This window comes from Ictalurus punctatus, chromosome 4 (assembly GCF_001660625.3).
Source record: "Ictalurus punctatus breed USDA103 chromosome 4, Coco_2.0, whole genome shotgun sequence".
Lineage (NCBI taxonomy): Eukaryota > Metazoa > Chordata > Actinopteri > Siluriformes > Ictaluridae > Ictalurus > Ictalurus punctatus.
The window spans coordinates 7455001-7482518 of NC_071284.1; the positions used below are offsets into that span (position 1 = coordinate 7455001).

Sequence of the window (27518 nt, forward strand, 5' to 3'; positions counted from 1 at the left end):
GAGTATGAATCGAGCCATATTCAAGCCACATGGGGGAAAACCAGGACTGGATATTGTCCCCAGTGATTGATTTAGAAACTGTAGATATTTATTTTGTGTGATTGGTAGCATTATACTGTTATATTAACATGTATACACATTACACTAGTGTCTACATTATATTACATTACATTGTGCAATGTTAGTTGTTCTTAAGCACTGGCTCTGTGTTTTCTGCTCTATTGATTTTTGGGACTTGTAAGGTTTGTTGACATTTTCTGCCATTGTATTTCTACACTAATTTTAAATTTAACACTTTGAGAATTTAATACACTTGTCTCAGTATTTTTGTTTGTTTCTCTGGTCATAAAACATTTCTCGCTCTGGTTTTTGACACGGACTAGGCAAAAACTATAATGTATTAGTGCTGTTTATAATTATTTGTTGTTTTGTGTGTGTGTGTGTGTAGATGTGGAGAGTGTGATGAACAGCATTGTGTCTTTGCTGCTGATCCTGGAGGCAGAGAAACAGGAAGCACTCATCGAGAGTCTGTGTGAAAAACTGGTGAAGTTCCGTGAGGGAGATCGGCCCACCCTTAGGATGCAGCTGTATGTACACAGTACACTCGTTCGTTCATCCTTTCCCTCCCTCGATCACCCGCGCGCTCATCCTTTCACTCACCCGTGCGCTCGTCGTCTCACTCGCACTTGCTCACCCACCCGCTCACTTTTTCATTCATTCACTCCCTCACTCACCCATTTGTTCACCCATCCTTTCACTCACCCACTCATTTCTTTATCCATCGTTTGCCCAGTCCTTCATCCATTCTTCTGCTCACCCATTCATTCATCCATTGACACATACTGTGAAATATTCTACCTGTCTAGTTACCCGCCTGCTTGATGGAATGCTGGGAAAGTAATTGTGTTGAAGCTTCCATGATAACAAACTTATATAACTGAAAGTCATGAGATCTTATGTAGCCCTTCTTTGTGTATAGACTTTGACAGTCCTGTTTGTAGACGCTATGCACAATTTTTCATCTAGAGGGAGAGAAAGAAAATGCTGCAAAAACACTTAAATAGTCAGTCAGTAAATCGTGTCCGCCCATAGCAGCAATAATACAGAATTGAATGAAATTTTTTTGTTAAATTAAAATAAGTAAGTAGATAAATGCAGTGCAGATGTGAACGCGTGACATGGTTTGTATACTGTGGATGAATTGAAAAGTTTAATGGCATGTATTTTGTACTACTGTCATGGTCGATGTTTTGTGTGTAACATTTCAGCCTGAGTAACCTGTTTCACGGTATGGATGAGAACGCACCGGTGCGATACACAGTGTACTGCAGTCTCGTTAAAGTGGCAGCTGCCTGCAACGCCATCACCTTCATCCCAACCGAGCTGGATCAGGTACAACCCGAGCAGCAGGGCTAATGCAGCCAGGAAAAAACAACTCTTATTGGTTAATTCCAATAATTATCATTCACCATTTTGTCTGTAGGTGCGCAAATGGATCGTTGACTGGAACCTGACCACGGACAAGAAGCACACTCTGCTGAGGCTGGTGTATGAGGCGCTGGTCGACTGTAAGAAGAGGTACACACGTCAGAGTTTTCTGGAAATCAATTCTCTCCCGATTTTAGTTTGTTCCTCATCATATGGTTTGTGTACGTACAGTGAGGCTGCAGCGAAAGTGATGGTAGAGCTGTTGGGCAGTTACACAGAAGACAATGCTTCCCAAGCCCGGGTAGATGCCCACAGGTATGCTTTTTTGTCCATCTAACACGTTTTAGATATTATCTGTTTGTTTGTATATGTATATAATATACTGCATACCCTGTTCTTCCTCCTACAGGTGCATTGTCCGCGCTTTGAAAGACCCAAACACGTTTCTGTTTGACCATCTCCTGGCTCTGAAACCTGTGCGCTTCCTGGAGGGAGAGCTCATCCACGATGTGAGTATAGATTAGACATGTACTATATTTTTACATCTACGGGGTGGACGAATCATAAATACATTATCTAGCCCACTGGGCACCTAAAAGCTCTAATGTGCTTTCCCAGTCCCATTTCTTTAGTTGCCCAGAAACCTAGGATAAAATGGTAGTGAATGTAATATCATATTTCAAGGTATCTAGGTCATTCAGTGTATAGACTGAATGTATACATATTGTATAGACTAAGGGGAAACAAATGACTATGATCATGTAGCACATTTGCAATCTTGCCAAATAAAAATCGTCAGCTAATGTTTGAGCTGCAAGTTGTGTTCTGTAATGATGTACAGTATTTTTGAGAAAAGCTTTACGATTTTCGATACGTAAACGGTAAGTAGCTTTACAATATCTTGGCAAAAGAAACGGTTCTCTGTTTTCAAATCACTGGGGCCAGATCGTCTACACCCGCTCTTGAATAGGTCACTCCAGGATGACACACAAGTTTTTAATATTAGGACAAGACTCACTAACTCGTACCTTGTGCCAGAATCCGTTATCCTTGAAACATGTTTTATTAGACTGCACTGGTGAGAAACTTTTTTATTCAGTTAACAAGAAATTTTTTACAAAGTTAAACCTAACGCAATTTTAGCGTTTTTAGGAAAATTTTTAAAATTTTAAAAACCCTTATGTATAGAGACATTTCCTGCCATGAAAATAGCCATAGAAACTGGCATGGCATTTTAAAAAAACAACAACTCAATCCTAGATAAATAAAATGCAGGGGTAGAAGCAATAAACTGAATTACCTGTGTATTGTTCTGTGCATTCATCTCAACAATCAGGTGAATCATATTAATCATTGGCACAAGCTTATCACCTGGTACAGAGATTCAGATGAATGTTTTTATGGAGTTTTTCCAAGCCAATGTCTTATCAGGTAATATTAATCACACGTCTTCTTTCTTTTTAGCTGCTGACCATCTTTGTGAGTGCAAAACTAGCAGCCTATGTCAAGTTCTACCAAAGCAACAAAGACTTCATCGATTCTCTTGGTAAGTACTTTAGGGATTCGATGAGGACATGTAAAGGAACAATGACATTTTGTTTAGGGCTTTTTTTGTTGTTGTTTTTTGGGGGGTTTCTTTACAAGACAATTTTTCACTGCCTTCTTTGTTCATATTTACCAAGGGTGCCAATATTAGTGGGGGGCTCTGTACATGCCAAATGAAAACTTTTTTTTTTAATAGCTAATAGGTTTTCCCCCCTCTGTTTATTGAACAAGAGAAGAAGAAAAACACTGAAATCTTACTGAGCCGATATGAATAAAAATCTAATAACAGCAGTCTGATTTAAGCCTCAGCTGCTGACCATTATTATTTTACCATCATGTTCACTGGAGTATTAAACGCAAACGCAGGCCGAGATGTTCGGTTAGGAGTTGAGCAGTGTTTCTGCTCTGCTGGAATGTACCACTCAGCAGAGGCTTTGTTTGGCATCTGCTCAAAGAGGCGAATTCATTAAAGCTGGGATCCTCCCTGCCTCTGAAAAGAATGAGACAATTCATAAACACTTTGTAAAAGACTCAGCACCTAATGAAATGGATCATTGGTTCACTGGTTGTGTCACTGGTTACTTAATTAATGTAAATACATTTTTAATTTGGTTAAATGTTAATTATTTACACTGCACCAACAGCAGCAGTTTCTATTAGTGGTTGGAGCGCTAATATAAATTTAGGAGGGTGCAAGGGAGAAATGGAGGAAATTGGCAAGTCATATTTAATTGATTACAGCTGTGTTTAGTCATGCAGAGGTGCTGTGCTTGTGTAGCGTTTCAGGCCTTGCGCTGTGTTTATAGTGAGGGCGACTTGAGAACTGTTCAAGATGATACACTATATGGCCAGAAGTTTGTGGACACCTGACCCTCACTGCTATATGTGGGCCTTCCTTAAAATGTTCCCACAAATTTGGATGCTCATAATTGTCTAGAATGTGATTGTCTTCTTTAGCATTAGTTTCCCTTCACTGGAACTAAGGAGCCGAAGCTTGTTGTTCCCAAACCTGTGAGATCCATGAAGACATGGTTTGCCAAGATTGGAGTGGAAAAACTCGAGTGGTCTGCACAAAGCCCTGCCTTCAACCCCACTGAACACCTTAGCGATGAACTGGAATGCCAGCTGCACCCCAGGCCTCCTCACCTAACATCAGTGCCTGGCTTCGCGAATGCTCTTGTGGCTGAATGAGCACAAATCCACACAGCCATGTTCCAAAATCTAGCGGAAAGCCTTCCCAGAAGAATGGGAGCTATTCTAGCAACTCCCTGTCAATCCCCATGGTTTTGGAATGGGATGGTCAATACTCAGGTGTCCACATACTTTTGGCCATATAGTGTGTATTGTAATAGATGTGTTTGATATTGCAATGATTAGCATCGTTATTTGTTACTAGATGCTATGCACAGAGTTTATTCACTTTTTATTACTGACTCTAACCTGTACGCAAATAGAAAGGGACCACAGTCAGACCGCCTCTAGTGTATTCCATACATTCAAATTAATTTTGTTTTTGCTGTGTCTTCAGTTAAAATTTGCACTATATAAAAACTACGTTCAGTGGCCAGTTTAATCATGTCCTAACTTAGTTATGCTATAAGAGTGACTATTCTTGTCTGAGATCAGTTTTCATTCAGATGTTTTTGCATTTTTTGCAAGTTGTTAAATGTTGAGTTTCGTTATTATGCTGTTTATTAACCTTGACTTACATGGCTGCTGCTGTAATGCAGATTCATTTCCTGTCACTGTAGCTGATTATGCAACCAATGTGCTTAAAGTCCCACAGATTCCCATGTGCAATGAGTAGTTTGTTTTGTTTTGGGGGTTTTTTACACTAGGTATGGTATCTCATAAATATAAATTCAGTAGCTCACCCACTGGGCAAGCTCCCGTTTATTTGGCAACCTACCATGCATGACTCTTGGTTTGCTGAAATAGTAATGTTGTCTTTATTTGTGTTTAGGTCTATCACATGAGCAGAACATGTCAAAGATGAGGCTACTGACATTCATGGGCATGGCTGTGGAGACGAAGGAGATCTCGTTTGACACAATGCAGCAGGAGCTGCAGATTGGCGCAGATGACGTGGAACCCTTCGTAATTGATGGTACAGCTCAGTTTCTGAGACCTCTAGAGATCTGTGGTAGTTTGGGCAGAGATAATAAATTGTGACTTAAGTCATAAGTGCTGACTAAGTTCTTTTTGACTTGACTGAACTTCATCAGTGCATGTTCCTGGATCCTAAGCTTTGTTTGCGGTATTGTTTCTTTCGTTTTACTAGCTGTTCGAACCAAGATGGTCTACTGTAAAATCGACCAGACACAGCGTAAGGTTGTCGTAAGGTAAGCTTCTTTAGATGAGCTGTATCATTCTGATGTTTGAGTCCTTAATCAAGACACATTCACACCATTGGTACACCATATATAATTTCATATATAATCTATATATAATTTCATATATTCCCTGGTGTTTCAGTATTAGATCAGGAAATTTGTTTCCCTTGTAGTGATATGTTTACATTTAGTTTTGTATTTTAACATCTTTAGATATATATTTCAAGTATATTTCACGGGTTGCACAAGGTGCTTGGAATGCTTAATTGTAGCTTTTTGAAATGTACCCCCGTGAACATTTCCACATTTTGAAATTGAAGTAGACTTACCTGGGATTAAATGTCAGTATTCTATCAAAAGAAAAATATTCCATAATATTGAAGTAGGAGGAAAACAATATAGTTTGCAAAAATTTATTTACAATTTTTTATTATTATTTGGGGGGGGGGTTGGTTAGAAAAAAAGTGGTTACATATTCTCGACCGCTTTTACTTGCCATCAAAGTTACGTGTCATATGATCTCAATATAAATAGCTAAACAAACAGCATCATGAAGACAAAGGAGCTATCAAGACACGTTCTCCAAGTTCCAGAGATATATCAATCAGCATTTGGTTATTAAATTTATTTTTTGAACATCCGGTGGAGCACTGTTAAATCCATTATTTCAAAAATTTTAAGAATATGCCAGACTGACTCCTCTTCCTAAAGGAGTCCTTCCAACAAATGTCGGTTAAAAAGTGAACAGTTAAGGAGAGCATTAGTGAGAGAAGCAACCATGTGGACAAGGGTAAATATGAACATGATGCTTCCACCACCATGCTTTACCATGGGGATGGTGTTCTCAGTGTGATGTGGATTGTAGTTTTTCTGTCAAACATGGAGCTTTGTTTCAAGACCAAAAAGTTCAGTTTCGGTGTCATGAGACCAGAGAATCTTTTTCCACGTGTTTGCTGAGTCTCCAACTCCAAACAGGATTTCATATGACTTGCCACTCTTCCATAAACCCAGCTTTGTAGAGTGTCTGGGGTATGACTGTCCTGTGAACAGTTCTCTGCTGGAGCTATGGATCTCTCCAGCTCCTTCAGAGTTACCCTTGGCTTCTTGGTTACTTCTGACTTCTTCCCTTCTTGTGTATAAGATGTGTTTATAGAATTGCATATCAAAGTGAAATGAGTCTTTTAAATTGCCAGTGTTTATGTAAATCTGACAAAACGGTGTTACTGGTGGTTGTCCCACTCCCTACATTTAATTCCCTCTCACCTGCCATCACAAGGATCACTGATCATGGGAAGGAGTTTTATGTAAATGTAAATATCCCGGTTGTATTGTTGTTATAAATTAAAAGGGATCAACTGAATCAGTAGTTCATCCATCACTATGTAGTGAAAATCAGTGTTTTTATTTCTGGTCTCTCATGCTGATGTGTACTTTTTGTGCATGTGTTTAGCCACAGCACTCATCGCACGTTTGGGAAGCAGCAGTGGCAGCAACTTTACGACAGTCTGAGCGCCTGGAAGCAGAATCTGGCCACAGTGAAAACCAGCCTGCAGGCACTCTCTCCTACTGTCTAACACACTTATCATAACGCTCAGCAGTTTTTATACACCCACACACACACTCAATAAAAGACAAATGAAGACCGTTTACTTTGTCTGAACTTTTTTAACATTAACCCCTGTGTCTGTGTTGTAGTGTTTTGTTTGAGGCTTTCATCTGACTGATTATGGAGATAAGTGATCAGGGTAATGGCTAATATTATTGCTAATGGTGAGAGATGAGACACAGGCTTCAGCATAAGGAATGTTTGTTTGGGATAGGGGTAGATAAGCTTTACTTGACAAACATTCGAGTCCATTTTTTATTGTAATTCTATCCAAATACAAAGTGGAGGGAAGTCTCAAGCCTTCAGGAGCATGATGTAAAATCTGACTGTGCAGAAACTTCATACAGAACAATATTAAAAATGTCATTTGATGATACTTAGTATTCCAAAGGGGTTCTCTGAAAGGGAAGTTCTCTATCTTAGGGTCTTATATAGAACCTTTAAGAGATACTTCTGAGACAAACCAAAAAACCCTTCAGTGCAATAGATGAAAAAATAGATGGACTTTTAATGGGGGTAAAAGCTATTATTAGATTTACTTTGCTTTATCTTTTTTTAATTTAACTATTTATTTCCCCAAAGTGTTAATACAAATAGCAATAATATGAACCATGACAATAGCAATTTGCTATCGAAGGTGATACAAAAGAATTTTTTTTCTTTTTTCTTCTTTTTTTTTTTTTTTAAAAAACTTTAGGCTGCTTTAACTTGATTCTCAAGTGAAATGTGGCTGGTGAGCGGAAAGGAAGTGTCCATGTCTCGGTGCCCACAGTACTGAGGTGCTCTCACATGAAACCATTGCTTTGTTTGTTTACTTCACTGCTCTATGCTTGTGAATCCCATTTTGTGCACAATTCACCACACCGTGTACTTTTACCACAATGAATGTGGAATCTATGCATATGCAAATTGGAAATGCACCAAATCAGCATAAACCTGTGTCACATGGTCTGCATTTGCATAGTTAAACCTGATCGGATCTTCTATTTTATGATCCAATAACACACCTGTCACGTGTTCCATTTCTCAAAACCACTGCTGTGTCCATTTTCACACTTTGCCCAGTCTGTGCCCTTAAAAATCTCCTGAAGGCATGTAATCATAAAAATACATTTTAGAGTGCCTTTAAAATAAAGTCTGCTTCTTGTCTGTAATTCTATCTTGCATTTGTACTTCATGTTATGGATTTTGTTAAATCTGTAGTGTGTAGAGTGGCTTTGTTCACTTTCACTCATAAGCACTGCATTATGGGGAACGTTCAGAAATATTATAAACAATGTCCATGAAAGCATTCCTCCAGCTAAGCACATTCCACTCAGGAAGGGAGGCACTGAGAGTGCTCAACAGAGTAGTAAAATGTTTAATGATTGCATAGCTTGGAATAATATGTGTGGTGGTCTTGGATAACCCATCAGATGTCGCTGTGGCTGAATTCTGGAAAACGAAAAAGTTTTTCTTCCAATAAAATAATTCTACTTTCATAAAATAATGCATAATTTTACTAAAATGATGTGGAAATGTTTTTATTTAAGATCTCTATATATAAAGCTACTTTGTAACCTTTCCTTGAGTGTCTGTAAAGACCATGTTGTGTAAGGAACCAGTTTAACAAATGCAGTCTGTCTAAAGATGCCTTAAACCATGCTAGCTAAGTGTGTTCTTTTCACAAATTGATTGAGTGGTTGGATAGCTACCTGCCATAATGAAACGGCTATAATCCTAATCAATTCAGTTTGTGATCAGATACCACTGCAAATCAGCAGAATGTAGTTAAATACTCTGGTAGATGGCATGAATCAGCAAATATATCCCTACCAATGTTAGTGTGAACATTGTGAATAGAGACTCGTTTAAATGCCATGAGTGACCTTTACCTCTGGGGAGATAGAGACTGATGTGGATGATGCTCATAAGCAAAGTGAGAATTCGTTTAGCATTGTAAACATATAATTCTGTAAAAATGTGGCAGTAGTGGTTTTTTCTTATGTAGATTAGGTTATAAATATAGAGGTAGGTGTGGCATCTTTCAGTGAAATTGGAAAGAAATCTTTAAATGTGATTTTACCCCATTTCACTTTTGGGGATAACTAAATTTTAAAACATTAGAACTTTCCCAAGCTGCCCCACAAACAGATGTTCACATTGCACAGTCTTTCATCCAAATCAACATAAAGGTCAAGACTGATAATCCTGGGATTTGTGTTCACAATCTTCCAGTCAATACTGGTCTCTATTATTGGAAATCATGATATTGTGTCTTCATTCCATGTTTTGTACATTAGCACATGTACCTCTGGAAAATGTAGAAATACTGTATAATAGTTCACTTTAGAGTGCTATATCTGAGCTACTGTATATTTATGATCAGATGTCATTAAGCAAAGCATTTCCACAGGCACAAGATCTGTTTTCTTTAAAATGGCGCATTATCAAAGATTTTTCCATCCATCCATTTTCCATACCGCTTATCCTACACAGGGAAGCCTGGAGCCTATCCCAGGGAACACAAGACATAAGGTGTGTGCACAATCACACACATTCACACACTACGGACAATCTGGAAATCAGCCTACAATCTATTTAATCTCTCCTAAAAGCTATTAGTCAGCTTGCTGTGTTCCTGCAAAAACCTATCTGTGTAAACTGTGAAACATGGCAAATCGTGATAAAAAATGTGCCTTCAGTGAATTATATGGAACACCACAACAACTCCCACTTTCTCTCCCTCTCTCGTTCTCTAGTCCTCTTTCTCCCTCTCTTCATTCCTGATATGTGGTTAGTGGTTAAAATTGCAATGATGTGCTGCTGAGAGCTAGCAGTTGTGTCTACCTCAGTTTATCCATCCATCCATCTTCTATACTGCTTATCCTTCCTTCAGGGTCACAGGGAAACCTGGAGCCTATCCCAGGGAGCATCGGGCACAAGGGTACACAGGGTACACCCTGGACAGGGTGCCAATCCATCACAGGGCACACACACATACACATTCACACACCCATTCATACACTACGGACACTTTGGACATGCCAATCAGCCTACCATGCATGTCTTTGGACTGGAGGAGGAAACCAGAGTACCCGTGGAAAACCCCCGAAGCACGGGAAGGTCATGCAAACTCCACACACAGAGGGCTGTAGCGGGAATTGAACCCTCAACCCTGGAGGTATGAGGCAACCATGCTAACAACTAATCCACCATGTCCCCAAAGTGTAACAATAGTAATATTATTATATTTTTCCATTTAAGTGTTCAGAACTGCCACAAAAATCCATTATAGCCTACCTCAAGTGCAGACAGATAAGGGAAAAACTGACCAAGTGGTCCTTGGCACTTGGACTACTCTTCTGACTATTCTTCTGACTCCCTGGTTAGAAATCTTGTGAGGAGCTTCTGTGCGTGGCCCGTTGATGATGGAGTGATGTTGCTTCCACTTGCGGATAATGGCCCCAATGGTGCTTGATGGAAGATTCAGAAGTTTTGAAATACATCTGTATCCGATTCCATCAATATGCTTCGTAGCAATAAGGTTGCGAAGGTCTTCAGAGAGCTTTTTGCTTTTACCCATCATGAGATGTTTCTTGTGTGGCACCTTGGTAACGAAAAGCCTTTTCATAGACCATCAATTTACTAACCCAGCTGATAATAATTTGCACAGATAGGAGGTGTAATTACTTACGGATTTCAGCTGGTTCCTTGCCTTACCTAGCCTTGGAGAACTGCATTTTCTTAGTGTGTTCGATACTTTTTTCCTGTGTCATTCCACTTTATTACACATAACTTTATTTATGGACTTGAATGTTGTGAATTCTTTATATTTCCGGATTTCTTGAGTTAATACTGATGTTTCATGAGAATAGCCTCATTGGAAATATATTTACTGAAACAATTGTTGACGCGTTCAATACTTATTTCCCCCACTGTATGTGTTCCAGACATCAGGCAGATATTGACCGCAAAGAATTTGCAACCGAGTATTAAAAATGACCATTTAATTATGATTGTTAGCTTGTCCAATTATTTTTGCTCCCCTGAAATGGGGGACCACATATAACAAGTGCTGTAATTCACCTGATTTGGATGTAAATACTCTTAAATTGTAACTGTCTGCACTTTGAGCTCATGTTTTTTATTTAATTTCAGCTCCAATGTACTGTGCCAGACAGTTGAGTTATTTTCTCAATGTCCCAATAGTGTATAGCCCACTCCTCTCATTAGACACGGTTAGCGCAAAGTATGTGCTGTTCTGTGCTCTTACACACGGTGATTCATAAAAGCATTGTTCTACGTGTAATTAAGACTTCGTTACAAGAATGCACTTCTGACGACCTCATCTGCTGTTCCTTTTGAGATAAAGGATGGAATTTTGCATTTACACCACAGCACAATCCTTAACCACATCGGCATTCGTCAGACCAGTTCAGCTTTGCTCTAACAGTGTCCAGACACACAATGAGGGACAAGGGTGAAATAGTGCAGCTTATTGCTGTTCAATTAGCTACAGGCTCCAAGAGAGCCAGAAATCTATCATATCACTGAAGAGTGTGCTGGCTCAGGATCGTATGTTTAAAGCTCTAACAGCAGAGCTACACATAGCTACGTGATAATGAAGATTATCCGTACCATGATACCGCATGGTTCGTTCTTGTTATTTGGAAGATTGCTTATGTGGTTTCCATGAAGCAAGTCAACAACACCTTTGACAGTGTTATTCCTCAGAAACATGACACACAGCCAGAAATCCTGCTGGACACAGACTCCATAATAAAACGAAGCATCACAGTAGAATACTTTTATGAGCACATTTATAAGCACTGCTTATGAACTAGAGACTAGAAAAGTTAAATCCTATTGATCGGATAATTAATAATAGTTAAATGTATTTGGAAAATCTATGTTCATAGGCGGTGAGACTGGTTATTGTTCTTTTGGTATTAAACCCATGTGCAAGTCATAAAATAAGGAAATAAGGAAAAGGTCATTTCAGCCATGTGGACGTTCTGGACGATACCTGAAAATGAAAGAAAACAAATCTAATGAATCACTATTTAGAAACTGAACCTAGTATACTGAAGACAGGTTTATTATATACCACATTTCATACACAAAGGTAATTCAAAATGCTTTATATAACTAAAAGTTAAATAAAAGTATTTAAGGAAGAAATAAAAGACATAACTTTCTGTAGATGTAAATAATTAAAAAGGATAAGTGCAGTATGTAGAAAGAAAGTATCAGAGGCACAGGAAAAGGGAGGGGTTTTTTATTCTGTACTTGAAAATGAATAGATTTGGGGCATATCAGAGATCTTCTGGCAGCTGATTTCAGCTTTGGGCGGCAGCATAGCAACTAAATGCTTCCTCATCATATTTGGTTCTATGATATACTTTATTAGGTAGATTCAATTTTATTTAAGAAGTGATTCATAATTGTCACTTATCATTTCAATAGTTTCCATTTAAATGAGAAAAAAACACTCATATTTAGTAACCACTGAATGTGAGAAGACTTTACATTTGTCAGTGTGAGAACATAAGATGTGAATGAAAAAGGCAGTGAAACCATATTCATCACATTTCTATGAATATGGCATGATAGTATCTAACTTATCTGTTAATATGTAATATTTATGGTGATAGCCATATACTGAAGACATGAATACCTTCAGTGACATCTAGTGGTTTAGTTTCTTGTGTACCCCTTCTTTGTTACCAGTGCTGAGGTTTTTAACCCTTGTGTTCTGTTTGTTATTTAGCAATGGATGTACTGTTCACGGCTCATACTGTCTTTGGGAAGCTGAGACAGAAATTAATATTTTAAATAACTAACCTTGAATACATTTATGATTCTGGGGAACATTAAAAAAAAAAGTTTCATGTTGAAAATGTATTGAATGTTTACACTTAAAATGTAAAAATTTAAAACATAAACAGAGCAAAAGGGTTAAATTCTTACTGACCACTTGATCCTGTCTATGCACTGTGTATAGAGTTAAGTCTGATACATTGTGTATAGCAACATACCCAATATGGCCAAATGTTTGTGGTTACCCGACCGTAACACTCATATGCACCCCCCACCCCCTTTCTGTCATAATAACCTCCTCTCATCTGGGTAGGCTTTGCACTAGATTTTGGAACGTGGCTGTGGAGATTTGCCCATTCAGCCACAATAGTGAGGTCGGGCACTGATGTCGGATGAGGGGGCCTGGGGCACAGTCAGCATTTTAATTGCTTCCAAGGTGTTCAGTGGGGTTGAGGTCAGGGTTCTGTGCAGAACACTTGAGTTCTTCAACTCCAACTTTGGCTAACTATGTCTTCATGAACCTAGCTTTGTAAAGGGGCGTGCTATCATGCTGGAACATGTTTGGACCCCTTAGTTTGACATCTGGATGTAATGGTCAGGTGTCCACACATTTTGACATATAATGATCTTTTTCCAATCCAGTTTTGGTGCCTACTGTAGCCTCAGATTCCTGTTCGTGGCTGACAGGAATGAAGCATGATGTGATCTGCTGTTGTAGCCTATCTTCTTCAAGGTTTGACACGTTGTGCGTTGATGCTTTTCAGCTCACCACGTTTGTAAAGAGTGGCTATTTGAATTACTCTAGCCTTCCTGTCAGCTCAGATTAGTCTGGACTTTCTCCTCTGACCTCTCTCATCAACAGAACTGCAGAGCTGCCACTCTTTGATCAGCTGAAGCAGAAAATTATTTTTTTCTCAACATTCTGCATGAATGTGGAACCATTGGTCCAACAGACTTGATAAATAAATCTTGCAGGAATTGTCCTTGTTCATGGTTCAATCAGCATACACGAGGAGTGAATCTTGAAAAACATGTCCACCATTGGTCGAGCAATGTTCAGCAGGTATTAGACAAGCTTAATGAAGGCCAAGATTTCTTTAAATTATCTGGGTTTTTCTTTGATTTAGGTGTTTATAGGATCGCATAATATTAAGTAATATATTTTAACGTCTTTCAGGGCCCTAAACGGCTTGAACCCCAATAATTGCTGCTTGAAGCTATATTTCAATTATTATTACTATTGTTTTATTTCATTGTTTTATTCTCCTTTCTTATCTATATTAATGCTTTGGCAATATTGTATGTAAACAGTCATGCCAATAAAGTACTTTGAATTAAAAGTGAAGAGAGAGAGAGAGAGAGAGAGAGAGAGAGAGAGAGAGAGAGAGAGAGAGAGAGTACGTTTACATGGACAATAATCCAATATTAACCCGATTAAGACGATACACTGATTAAGAAACTAGAATGTAAACATAAATTTTTAATTACCTTAATCCGATTAAAGTTATACTCGAAGTAAACACAAATCGAATTAAGACATATGGAGTACTCCTGTTTTAGTCACATTATCGAGGTGTATTACAGACATGTAAACACCTTAATCACACTAATCACATCGTGTGAGTTTTCACCGCATTTTGCGACAGGACACGATCACACACGGCAGTGCTCAACCGCTTTACGGACCGTCAAACAAGAGAGCACGGCTGCGTCCCAAACCGCGTCCTTACCTACTATAGGCGAAATACATGCATCTCGACTACTATATAGAAGGTAAATACGCGGTTTGAGACGCAGCCCACTGCTTCAAGCAGTTGTCTATTAGCACGTACAGCATGACAAATAATTAACTGCACTTGAAGCGTTTGTAAAAAAAATTTAATAAAAACCACCTAAAACTGTATACAGTACCATAACGAAGACGAACTGTATGTTATTACGTGAAATTCTGGAGGGAACGTCGGACGGCGTGGCGCGGTGACGTAATGGCGTGTGACGTTAATCGAACTATGTTCTAGAACATGCAAAACGGGTACATGAAAGGAATATTCTAAAAGCAACTCATGTAAACACCTTAATCACATTATAATTTTACTCAGAGTAAGGTCAATAATTAGATTACTGCTGTCCATGTAGTCAGAGAGAGAATATATAGTTTACATTCACATCGACCTAATACGCATTAATACAGGATATGCCGCAAAACTAATCCGCACAATAATTTCACTCATGGGCAAATTCACATTGTTGTGCGTTGGTGCATGATTTGCTCTGGTTCATGACGACAGAAGTTTCCTCCGCATTTCCTCCTCTCAGTTCTGCTGCTCTGCTCTGCTCTCGCCCAGGTGAGTAGATCGACTCATCATGTCTGTATACTGTAGGTTCCTCCTCACAGGCCGCACCTCAAACACCTCACCATAACCTATTTCAAGTACTAAAAATAGCACGCGAGTCGGGAGAAGAAACTCAGCGCGTGAATGGATTTAAATGTTCATATAATTGAAGTCCTGTAGTAGTCGGTGCGGTTTAGGACGGAACCCGGTGTTGCGTAGATTACTTTTCATTTTCTTTCTTCCCTTTTTTTTATGCGGTTCCTAGAACTCGTGCGCTTTGCACGCGCAGATAATCCGGTTTTCCTCGGCGCTCGTGCGTGTCTTGAACACGACAGTATAAGTGATTATGGCGCGTTGCCATGGAACAGGTGGTGGTGGTGGTGCTGCGTTCAGGATTTGATGATCTAAAGCGAAACTTCCTGAAACACGATGAGTCCTCTTCGACTGTACCGAGAATAGTGATAAAGCGAAACACTTGAGGAATTTTAACCGGAACTGAAAACGAACTCCTTTGGGATTTAGACTGAAGGATTTAACAGGTAGGTTTATTGTAACTTTGGTATTTTCGTCTCGTGACCAAACGTTTGTTTATAACAACTTACGTAAACAGTGTTTCATGTTTGACTAAAGATACCGTGTTTGGAGGTTTATTTTACTCTCTCTCGTAGTGGACTAAACGTCGCATTTTTTCAATATTTCAAATCATTTTTGTCGTGTTTGTGTATTATCTAGGACAAAACAACGACAACAAAACAAGTACATTTAGTTAAAATGTAAATGTAAATGCCTGTCAGGCGACAGAAAGGCCGGACTGAGGCGTGTAGACTGAGAGAGAGAGAGTAGGCTCAGAACAACATGTGACCCGTTTCTCCCCTCGACTATTTTCTCTGTTACAGCTGGACAGAAATGCTGATATTTGTTTTTGTGCTGTGTGGCTTCGCCTTCTGTGGACTCTGTGTGTGTGAGAGAGATACACAAAGCTCCAAGCAGGTAGAAGACAGAAATGCCGGTGAGTTACTTGAATAATATCAACAAACCTGAAAGTCTACAGTATAGTCCAGTCGAATCAGTAAGGACAAGCAAGCACAGTGTGTTTACTAGCCCGCATTATCCAGGGCTAGTAAACAATGAATGAAAGAATGACTGGAAACTGTGATTACATTAAACATGTTTACACAACTTAAAACCTGTTTCTGGACACTGTTTCTAATATACACTGTCTGCTTTAGTATAGTTAGTTTCTTCACAGTGCCTCGTCAAATATTAGGCTCATTAAGTATATTTAAATGTGTACTGTAATATTCTGTCTATTTATTGGAGTGTTTTATTCCTGAACTTTCCACTGACTGATCATCGGTGACATTATTTATAGCCCTGCTAGTTTTCCAGTTATTAAAGGTTTTGGTTAAATTTAATTTTAATTCAAGGGACCAGTCAAATAGACTTATAATTAGGGCTGGGTATTGCAACCAATTTTGGGGATTTGATTCTTATTTATATGGATTCGATTAGATATCGATTCCATTAGATTCAATATCAAGTCGTTATCAATATTTCATTTAAAATGTTACTTGGAATCCTTGTTTTAATTTAAATGCTGGTAACTGAAACCCTCCTACTTAGCTATATTACTGAAATACACATTTACATTAACAATAGGGCCCACACGATTATGTTTAACTACTTTTTACTTTTACTTCGAGCAACAAACATTGTGACAAGAAATCATTTCCCGAATCGATATCGTTTCGTTAAGTTGAAGGTCGGTTTAAAATCGGACAATCGATATTTTTCACCCAGCCCTACTAATAACTATAAGAACTCAGTAATAATAATTACTACTCTGTGGGGTAATGGTGGTTTGTGATTTCTACTAGTGTAAAACTAAGTAAAATAAAAAAGTCACAACCCTACTTTAAGGTTGCCTCACTTAGTATTAAGTAATATGGAATGTTTTCATTAATGATTTGTCATGTGGTTCTCAAACATTTGCAGTCAGGAACTCCTATATCTATTTTAAAAAAAACATGAACCCTGTCAGTACAGATTTATTTTGCCAAGGTTACGTCTACGTTACTCCGGATAGATCCGAACACTGCATTTTCGTCGACACTGGCGCTTTCGATGGTTTTCCAAACATTGCTTGTCCACGCCGAAACGTCTGAAAACACTCACGTCCTTATTCTGCGTAAAATGCATAAAAACGCAGGAAGCTTTGGCCTGCGCCATTTCCATCAGGCGTTTATTTAAAAATGCAATCTGAAGGTTGTACAACGTGACATTAATCTTTAACGAAGCTATCAAACTGGATCACCATCTTGTTTGTTTTGAGTTGAATGTGTTACATGACTGTGTCACGTGACTAAAAACATGTCATAGTTTTCGAATATCTCAGGTTTCTCAGTCCACACTACCATGTGAAAACGGTGTTTTCAAATGTGTTCAGTCGGTAGAGCGTTTCCAAAAAGCTCAGTTTTCGCTGGACAAAAACACCATCTCTGTGTGGACGGAAGGCCGAAACGTAGTGAAAAAGATGCGTCTTCAAATTTATCCGGATTAATGATTAATTTATCCAAATTAATTAGACATAGCTTAACATAATCCAGCTATTAAAATAATAGGCGCCTTAATTAAGTGTATATGCAGGAATATTTTGGGAATATAGACCTTTTCAATGTCTTTCCAAACGTTTGTTTTTGTTTGTTTTTAATTATTGAGGTTTGGATTGAACTCCTTCAATACAATGACTGATCAAAAAGTTATCTCAATAAAACTGTAAATTGCCCGCTTGGGTCTATGTCTCACTGCTATGATTGGATTTTAAAGAAAATTGAACATTTTATTAATCAATGGGAGTCGTTCTCATACACAGCAGCAGGTTTGACCTAACCACATTTTGTTTTAATTCCTCATATCCCTAATTAAAAAATCTAACATCCAAACTGCTAGATTGTTTTCAATATTTAATTTATTTCAATAGCTTTTTTGTTGTTTGGTCACTCTGTACGTGATCAGATTTTCGGCAAAGGTTTTTAAGATTCACACCATTTTAAAAAACGTCTCAGAAACAGCGTCCATCTAATGTCACAAACACAATGAGGATAAACTGTTGTATATTATGCAGTGGATGTAAAAAAGTCTACACACCCCTGTTAAAATGGCAGGTTTTTGTTATGTAAAAAATGTAAACCAAAATACGGTCAGAACTTTTTCCTCCTTCAGTGTATTAAAAAAATATTGGAAAAACAATCAAACCTTTTTTTTTTTTAAGGAAAAAATAAAAACTTGGTAAAAAATAAACTAACCTAGTTGCATACGCGTGCACACCCCTAAACTACACCACTCAGTCTTTTTGAGTCTACAAGCGTGGCACATCTTGACTTGGCAATATTTTCCCACTCTTTCTTGCAAAAAACATTCAAGATCCATCAAAATGCAAGGATATCTCCTGTGCACAGCCAGCTTCAGGTCACCCTACAGATGTTTAGTTGGATTCAGGTTTGGCCACTGGCTATATCATTCAAAAACTTTGATCTTCTTGTGGTTAAGCCATTCCTTTGTTGATTTGGATGTATGCCATGGGTCATTGTTGTTGTCCTGAAAGGTGAAATTCATTTTCGTTTTCAGTTTTCTAGCGGACACCTGAAGTTTTGCACTAAAATCGACTGGCATTTGTAGCTATTCCTGATTCCCTCCACCTTGATAAGTTACCAGTTCTGGCTGAATAAAAGCAGCCCTAAAGCACGATGCTGCCACCACCATGCTTCACTGTGGATATGGTGTTCTTTTGTTTGTGTTTTGGGGTTTTTTCGCACCCAAGACATCTTTTGTAATGAATGGAACTGTTATACATTTTGGAATTGACCTCACCAGACCGTAACACATTTTGCCACATGGTTTGGGATGATTCGTTAGGCTTGGATGTTTTTTGTGAGAAAGGGCTTTCGTCTAGCCATCCTACCCCATAGCCCAGGCATGAGACATTGTTGTCGCATGCACAGAGTAATCAGTACTTGTCAGTACTTGGTATTCCTGCAGCTCCTTTAATGCTGCCTTTGGTCTCTTGGCAGCCTCCCTGGTAAGTTTGTGTCTTGTCCCTTTTATAAATTTTGGAGGGGCGTCCTGTTCTCAGTGGTGTCACTGTGATGATCCATTTTTGATGATTGCCTTTTAAGGTGTTCCATGGTACATCTAATGTTTTGGGAATTCCTTTATACCCCTCTCCTGATTGATAACTTTCAACAAGTGAGATACGATGCACGTTTGTAAGCTCTTTGTAGACCATGGCTTCAGCAGTCAGATGAAACCAAGAAGATGTGAAGGAAATCTTACAGAAACAGCTGGTCTTTATTTGGGGTTAATCAGAATAATTTTATTGATGACAGCTGTATGATCATTACTTTTGAACATGCTATTGAACGTGATATCAAAGGGTGTGCGCACACCTATGAAACCAGGTTATTGTAACTTTTTTTTGCCTATTTTTCTGTAAAATGTTTGAATGTTTTTCACTTAATTTTTATTGTACGTTGTAATTTCACACTGGAGGTGGAAAAAGTCCTTAGATGATTATCTTGGTTTCATTTTTTTTTTTACATCACAAAAACTTGTCATTTTTAACAGGGGTGTGTAGACTTTTTACATCCATTATATATGTCAGTTGAAATGTTTAAAAATATCTGTCTGTGTTTTCCCTGAGGGGTTACGAGAGCAGTTATGCGAACTCTCGCCGATGCTGAACTTATGCAGGCAGTGAGAAGTGTTAACAGCTTAATGAGTTTATAGGTCACAGTCATTAATCTGAAACTGGCTGTAACTTGCATATAAAACGCAATGCCTTGTGGGTAGGAAGTGTGTACTCATTAACAGAAATATTAATATTATTTTTATTATTATTACTACTATCAGTACTACCCCATATAGTGTATGTGTAATGTCGGCTATTTTCGCTCTGGACAGTGTTTACGGAAGAACAGGAGGCCAATACGTTTTTAGGACGCCACCTGCTGTACAACCGATTCGACTTTGAAATCTTCACCCCAGGCAATTTGGAGAGAGAGTGTATCGAGGAAGTGTGCAACTATGAAGAAGCGCGTGAGGTTTTTGAAAATATTCCAGACACAGTTGAGTAATTCGGTTTCTTTACAATCAACACATTCTTTCACCAAACCTGTGCCAACAACTTTGTGACTCGTTACAAAAACACACCTATGTAATAAACGTACAAGCTATCATGTTTACCTGCTGAATAGGTAAACTTGTTTGTCGTGTTGAGTTACACATCATCGTTAGCTGTGTAATGAGCTGATGTACTGCTGTTGATAATAAATTGTCTTTGGGTGTATGACATTTTGTTTGTTTTCAACAGGATGCTTTCTGGAAAAAGTATACAGAGGGTAAGTCAGCGACGTGTGTCCGTACTGGTTTTATGACCTATTTATCTCTTGCTGTGTATTTTGCTTATTGTCTTTATTATTCTTCGTTTTCAGTGCTGCAAAACAATCTAGGTTTTATTATGATGCTACCTCAAGAAACATTTTTTCGAATGTATTTTACAACCCCAGTTCCACAAAAGAGTTGGGACGCTGTGTAAAATGTAAATAAAAACAGAATGCAATGATTTGCAGATCTCACAAACCCATGTGTTATTCACAACAGAACGTAGAAAACATATCTAATGTTTAAACTGAGGAAATGTACCATTTTAAGGAAAAAATTTAATCTGATGGCCGCAACTCGTCTCAAAAAAGTTGGGACGGGGCAACAAAAGACTGCATCCTGTTTTTATTTACATTACATTATACACAGCGTGTCAACTTTTTTGGGGGGAATTGGGGTTGTAGTCAAAATTGCAGGAATGTGCAGGGAATACAGATATAAAACATTACAGGTTTGTAATTTAAAAAAGCCAGCATGTTTACAAATGACCGTCTTTTTGGAGTTTCACATCGTCTCACTGTGTCCATGTGGGCTTCCTGTGAATTCTCTGGTTTCTTCCCACCTCCCAAAAAGAGATTTGGATCATCTATGTTAAATTGCCTCATGGTGTAAATGAATGTGTGTGTGGTGTCCCGTTCAGGGTATATTCCCACCTTTTGCCCTCTGGCCCCAGAATACGTTCTGGATCCACTACAACCTTCACCAGGGATGAAGCAGTTACTACTGAAGATGCATGAATGAATGAATAAATTAATGATGAATCAAGAAGTGATGCCAAAGCACAGGACAGTTTATGTGAGATGTTTACAAAAAAGATAGTAAAAATAGATAAATGGGCTATTTACGAGCAAATAATTGTTGACATTTATTTTTTTGAAAGTTATTCTGTGGTGAATCAGGAGGCTGTTCTATGAACACTGGGCATGAGGATAAGCCAATCCACCTACGTGTTTTAGGATGTGCTGAGGAAACCCACACAGATGTGGGGAGAACATGTGAAACTCCACACAGACAGTAGTAACCGGAGCTCAAGATCGAACTGGGAACCCTGGAACTGTCACCATGGTGACAATTATTTATATATACTACGATATACATTTTATCTGATAACAGACTTTTTCCTTTTTCAATTGGCCGTTCATATATTCATGAAGCAAAAAAGCAGAGCAGTAAGAATCATCATCTTATCTGTGTACAACTCTTGGCTCCTTGTTTATCTATAGTCCCAAACCAGCTCCACTTTTTATTACCTAATATGACGACATTTGTACAGTCTATTGATGGCTCTTATCTTATATTGAAGCAATATAATACTTTGGGCACGCTGTATTATTTCTCAGTTATCTGCTTACAGCTTTGTCTTCAAAGTGGCAGTTAAAATCAGAATGTAGTTATTTGGTTAAGGAAACTGAACTGATGTATGAGTAAAGGTTCATCATTTTTGATTGGTGTGCCACACTTGAGAATGTTTCCATGACTTCATAATCTATAGCTGTATTGCAACAGCTAACCATTCTAGTTGTGTTCTCTGTTTCTCACAGTGACAGGAAGCTGGATGGACATTAACAATTTTATTTCCCATTTTGTTCCTTTTAATGTTGCGATTCGGTTTTGATGGCACTCTGTTGTCAAACTTTAGTGAAATTAATGTTGTGTGTGTCATTTTAAAATATCTTGAAGTATCATGATCATTTTTTGTCCACCCCTATGCTTCCAGCCTTTTCCTCTGTTGTGTTTGTAGATGAGCATTCATTTTCTTAACGCACTATAACCTGTGCCCAATTCTCCATTAATGTTATAGAAATTAAAACGAGTCAGTCCGGTTAGTTGCATCATTAATATTAAAACCCTTAGTGTATAACGTGTGACAAGACATTACAAGTCCTAAAGGACAATATTCACAGATGCAGTGTGTTTTTAAATGGGGTTTTTTAAGAAACAAAAAAACAAGCTAGAAGAACATACTTACCACATACTTATTTGCTGGTTTGCTAAAATACTGAAGGATAAGTTGATGGTTTTAACAATTCTACTATTTAAAACTATCCTAAGCATTTGATGAGGCTTTTAGAAATTCGTTTTAGATATGACTAGAATTTATGGCTAAATATTAAACATGGTTACACTGTTATGTTCTTTTTCAATTATATTTGCAGCTCAGAATCAGGGGCAGAAAATCGATGTGACTGCTCTGTTGGTCGGCATCATCGCAGGGGGCGTGGCCATCATCATAATGGGGCTCCTGATCTGGTATTCCTGCCAGAAGCAGTGCAAAAATAAGTAAGGACATGCTGCACAAGCGGGTCACAGTAAAATATGCATGCAGGGCATTCAGATTAAGGCAATATATTGTACTCAAAGCCATTAACATTGGTATGCTGAGGTCATCAGATGTTATCAAACTTTTTTTTGTTTGTTTGTTTTGTAAAATGTCTAAAGACACTTTATAATAGGTTCCTTGCCTCTCACTGCTGTTGAATGCTATTATGGTAGTAATTATTTCATGTTCCTCATTAACATGTCTCTACACAGATTAATTTGACAGATTAGCTATAATCAGTAAATATAATCTACAATACTACTGTATGTAGTCCATAATAAACTGACATACTGAGTAGAATACTTGCAGTTTACCTTTTATACCGTCTTTTCCTGATTAGAAGACAATTTTTTTTTTTAGCAGATGCTGTAACAAACACACTCGGTAAACAAGTAAACAAACCCAGCTGCTGTAGCAATTAGAAGTCATCAAAGTGTTGCCAGACTGAAACCTACATTCCAGTTACGCACGAGAGACCTGTAGCTATGAGACACTGCTATATCTATGTGCTAAGTACAAACCGAGAGAAGCTCAGAACTGAGGACTTGTATGTTTTAGTATGCCTATAATGCATACTTTATATGCCTTTTTAAGTTGTTTGAGTTGAATGCTTTGTTAAGCTTAAACCAGCTGAGTTGTATAAACATTTGCTGTAGTATTTTTTTTTTTTTTTATTCTTTTTTTAAAGAATCATTCTTTCTTCAAGGTAGGGTAGGTAGCTTGATGGCAACGTTTCCTCTAGTATAGTTTGACTTTCGATAGAAATCATTACAAGGAGTAACTGTAAAAGTTACAAACATACAAAATATTTGTCTTTAAAACACACAAATATATGCAAAGAATAAGTCATTTAAATGTTGGCTACTGGTGTCTTGTGTCAGTATCTTGAACAAGAATCTACAGTAAATGTCAAACCAGTGTGGGGGAAGTACTCTGGTTAGCTTGGTTCTAACTTTGAAACACTGCCTGGTACATTTATGTGGCTTGCACAGTAAAACAATGTATATGTTGTTCTTCTCTAAAGAAGTAGAATTGTCAAGTGTCTACTCCAGATAAGTGCTTGTGTAACACTACAGTTGTTCTCTGGAATATCCATGTTTTTAACTATGTTGCAATTTAACAACTGGACTGTGTCACTGTGTGTGTGTGTGTGTGTGTGTGTGTGTGTGTGTGTGTGTGTGTGTGTGTGTGTGTGTGTGCGCGCGCGCATGCATGGTCAGGCCCGTCAGGAGTCGTTCGAGACGCAGTAATGCCTCTGTGATCATTAGGAGGCTAGAGGAGGTGTCACTGCACCCCATCCCTGCTCCTCCTTTATCAGATGAAATGGAAACACATGGTCTCCCCTCATACGAGCAGGCCATTGCTATAACTGGACCCCACGATGCTCCACCACCGCCATATCCTGGGTACACACACACACAGATGCACATGCACGTTCACACTAATGATTTGAGCTAAATGCCTTTTTTTTAACCACATGTAAAATCATACACATGGAATTGCTGCTGTCCGGTTACACTGAACAGACTTTACTCCTGTAGGCTGTGCCACATACAAACTATCAATACACGCTATCAATAAGGCATCTTGCATAGTGTAGTATCACATGCATTTTAAAGGTGCCTGTCATAACAAACACCAAGCTGAAAGTTAGTATGACCCTAATTTCAACTTTAGATGCTCATCTGATATCTTGTACACTTTTCTGGCCACAAGTTTCAGGATCTCGAAGGTTGCGATCTGATTGGTTGTCTGCATTTCCATACACACACGGTTTAATTTTCACTGAATGGGATCTCATTTTTAAACGTTATTCAGGTGTGTGTCTGTTAACATTCTATAATGTGTCTGAAAATGATAGCAGTTGGTCATGTTGAAAACTCAGACTGTAATTCCAGCACTAAATTCCTCACATTATTAACAGGAATGCCTATCAATAGCAGTTATAAAGTAATACACACAACCATACGAAACAGGTCAACTCAAAATGACATGAACACTCACTTAGAGGAAGAGCGATAAGTGTTTCTGCATCACTTTTTAGAGGATTTCTGTAGTGCTGAACTTAAAGGCTTTTCTATCGTTAATTGACACATTTTTATATAGTATTGGTAACATGCTACTTTCTAAAGAAGCCCATTATATCAATGTTCATGTAATGATTATCCATCCTTACATCCATCTGTCTGTCCATACATACGTTATCTCTCCAGCCATACAGTGGGCTCGGAAATTAATCCGACCTCTTGTATTTTTCGCACACTTGATTGTGTTATAGATTTCATTTAAAATTGATTAATTGACTTTTTGGCTATTAAGCTACACACAATAATCCATAATGACGAAGCAAAAACGTGTGTTGAGAACTTTTTTGCAAATTTGTTAAAAATCATCAACTGAAATATCTCCTTTAGATAAGTATTCAGACCCTTGCTTTAGGCACTCCAAAGAGCTCAGGTGCATCCTTTTGCTCTGGAAGAGTCTATAGAAATTGACTAAAGGGGATTTAAGGGATTTAGAAAGGGGTGTGTGTGTGTGGGGGGGGACCCACAATTAACCTTGAATGTCAGACCAAAAACCAAGCTATGAATTCCAAGGAACGCTCTGTAGACCTCCAAGACGTGGATCTGGATAAAGGTATAAAACCATTTCTAAAGCCTTGAATGTTCCCGGGAGCACAGTGGGTTCCATTATTGTGAAATTGAAGAAGTTTGGAATAACCAGGACTCTTCCTAGAGCTGTCCATCATTTCAAAACTGAATTAACAGGCAAGAAGGGCATTGGTCAGGGAGGAGACCAAGAACCCAATGGCCAGTCTAACAGAGCTTCAGAAGTCCTTAGCAGAGATGGGAGACCCATCTCGGAAATACTCCATCAGTCAGGCCTTTATGGTAGAGTGGTATGGTATATGGTAGAGTCAGGCCTTTATGGTAGGCTAAACAGAAGCCAGATTGTCCGATTGCGCACATTTGTGCCCTGTGATTGATTGGCACACCGTCCAGGGTGTCCCCCACCTTGTGCCCCAAGATGCCTGGGATAGGCTCCAGGCTCCCTGTAACCTTGTGTAGGATAAGTTGTATGGAAAGTGGATGGAAGGACGGATTATGGGTTATTGTTTGTAGATTAATGGCAAAAAACGAAAACTAACGGGCTTTAGAATATTTTCCATACCTGCTGTACATACATTGATCATCCTTATATGCATCAATCAATACATACACAACCGTGTTAAACTTCATTATATCTTCTTTAATATGCAGTGATGCTTAGGCCTCTGTGATTAATTACAAAACTATCATATCTTTTTCCACAGATCGAGACCAGGCACCATTCAACGATAAGCCAACCCTGTCATCAAATAAACCTGGATTGGGTGTTTCTTAATTTAAACCAGAAACTGTAATGTGGTGTTATGAACTATGTTTTGTTTCAGAATCACTTATAGAGCTGGCTTGGTTATGAATAATGTCTATAGTGTACTGGTTTTACACTAATTAAAACGTTTAATTTATCTAATATTTGATTGCGCCTACATTTTGCAGTGCTGTATAAGTAGATAGTTGGCCAGGTCATTTCAGTTTACATTTGTGAATGAAGCACACTAAGATTATGCTAAATGCCAATAGCCTATAATGCATTTGATTCCATGTGTCTGTGAGGGCTTTTGATGAAGGAAAATAGTGAAGAAAGTTGATTAATAAAATTGTGAATAATACATATAGAACTCAGTTGTTTCCCATTAACACTGACCTACTAAACAATACCAGCTTTACCTCGTTTACCTCTTTTTATATATATATATATATATATATATATATATATATATATATATAATATAAAAATGGTTGTTGATGTGCTTATAATTGACACGTTTTTTCTTTATATTTTGTTAATTATGTCTCATTATTTTGTTCATCTTTTGTCCTGTCTGTTGAATATAGCCACACAAATCAGAACACTGTTCCATTAATTGAGATTAATGTAGCCATTTTTTTTTTTTTTTTTCTCGAGCAAAAGGATGTGGTTTTGGGGAAATAACGTGGTCAACCAAAGGTTCCTCCTTGTTGGCTGACTTTTTCTTTGCTTTCAATGTTTTGATAATTATGTCTGTTTTCCATAGCAGATAGTTAATATATGTTTAATACAAAAATAATAAAATGAATAAATTAACACCAGCATAATTTGTTTTTTGTATACCAACACATTACATACAACACTACCTTAAAATGCAACTTTGCATGACTTTGTTTTACATGTTATACATGACTAAAATATTGTTTTAGTATCTACACTCCTAGGCAAAAAAATTGGGCCAAGCCCAAAATGTCAAAATATATTTTAATTTACAGTGCATATAAAAAGTCTAGACACCCCTGTTAAAATGGCAGGTTTTTGTGAGGTAAAAAAAAAAAAATTAAACCAAGATAAATCATTTTTCTACCTTTTATTGTGAAATTTTAACCTATTAATTAAAAAATCTCCAAGGATCACAGCTGGACAATTGCAGAAGTTAATTACGTCTCAAAGTCTCCAAAACTACAATCTGAAGTTACCTACATCACCAGAAGTTGTTTGGAAGGGTTTCAAGAAAAAAAGCCTCTACTCATCCAAAAACAAACTCAAGCATCTTCAGTTCGCCAGACACTACTGGAACTTCAAATGGGATCGGGGTCTAGTGTCAGATAAAACCAAAATAGAGCTTTTTGGTAATA

General features: G+C 38.0%; 2 protein-coding genes across 3 annotated transcripts in view; both read left to right on the forward strand.

The window, feature by feature from the left end:
• eif3m (eukaryotic translation initiation factor 3, subunit M) overlaps positions 1-6948 on the forward strand; it is a 10353-nt gene extending 3405 nt beyond the window's left edge. Inside the window, 9 exon segments of the mRNA NM_001201295.1 lie at positions 449-587; positions 1269-1392; positions 1484-1578; positions 1660-1743; positions 1838-1937; positions 2893-2974; positions 4937-5080; positions 5255-5315; positions 6757-6948. Of these exon segments, the coding sequence (NP_001188224.1) occupies positions 449-587; positions 1269-1392; positions 1484-1578; positions 1660-1743; positions 1838-1937; positions 2893-2974; positions 4937-5080; positions 5255-5315; positions 6757-6880 (953 nt within the window). The 3' untranslated portion in view covers positions 6881-6948.
• Positions 6949-14459: 7511 nt separating this feature from the next.
• Positions 14460-26976, forward strand: prrg4 (proline rich Gla (G-carboxyglutamic acid) 4 (transmembrane)). Of its 2 annotated transcripts, none has more exons than XM_017465905.3 (7): positions 14460-15059; positions 15944-16056; positions 20007-20170; positions 20416-20443; positions 22643-22766; positions 24027-24212; positions 26120-26976. In XM_017465905.3, exons 2-7 carry the CDS (start codon positions 15954-15956, stop codon positions 26145-26147), a joined length of 633 nt encoding a protein of 210 aa, XP_017321394.1. In that variant the 5' UTR covers positions 14460-15059; positions 15944-15953; the 3' UTR covers positions 26148-26976. The 2 variants fall into 2 exon arrangements, with proteins under 2 accessions (XP_017321394.1, XP_017321393.1); XM_017465904.3 differs by lacking the exon at positions 14460-15059 and adding an exon at positions 15096-15586.
• The last annotated feature ends 542 nt before the right edge of the window (positions 26977-27518 follow it).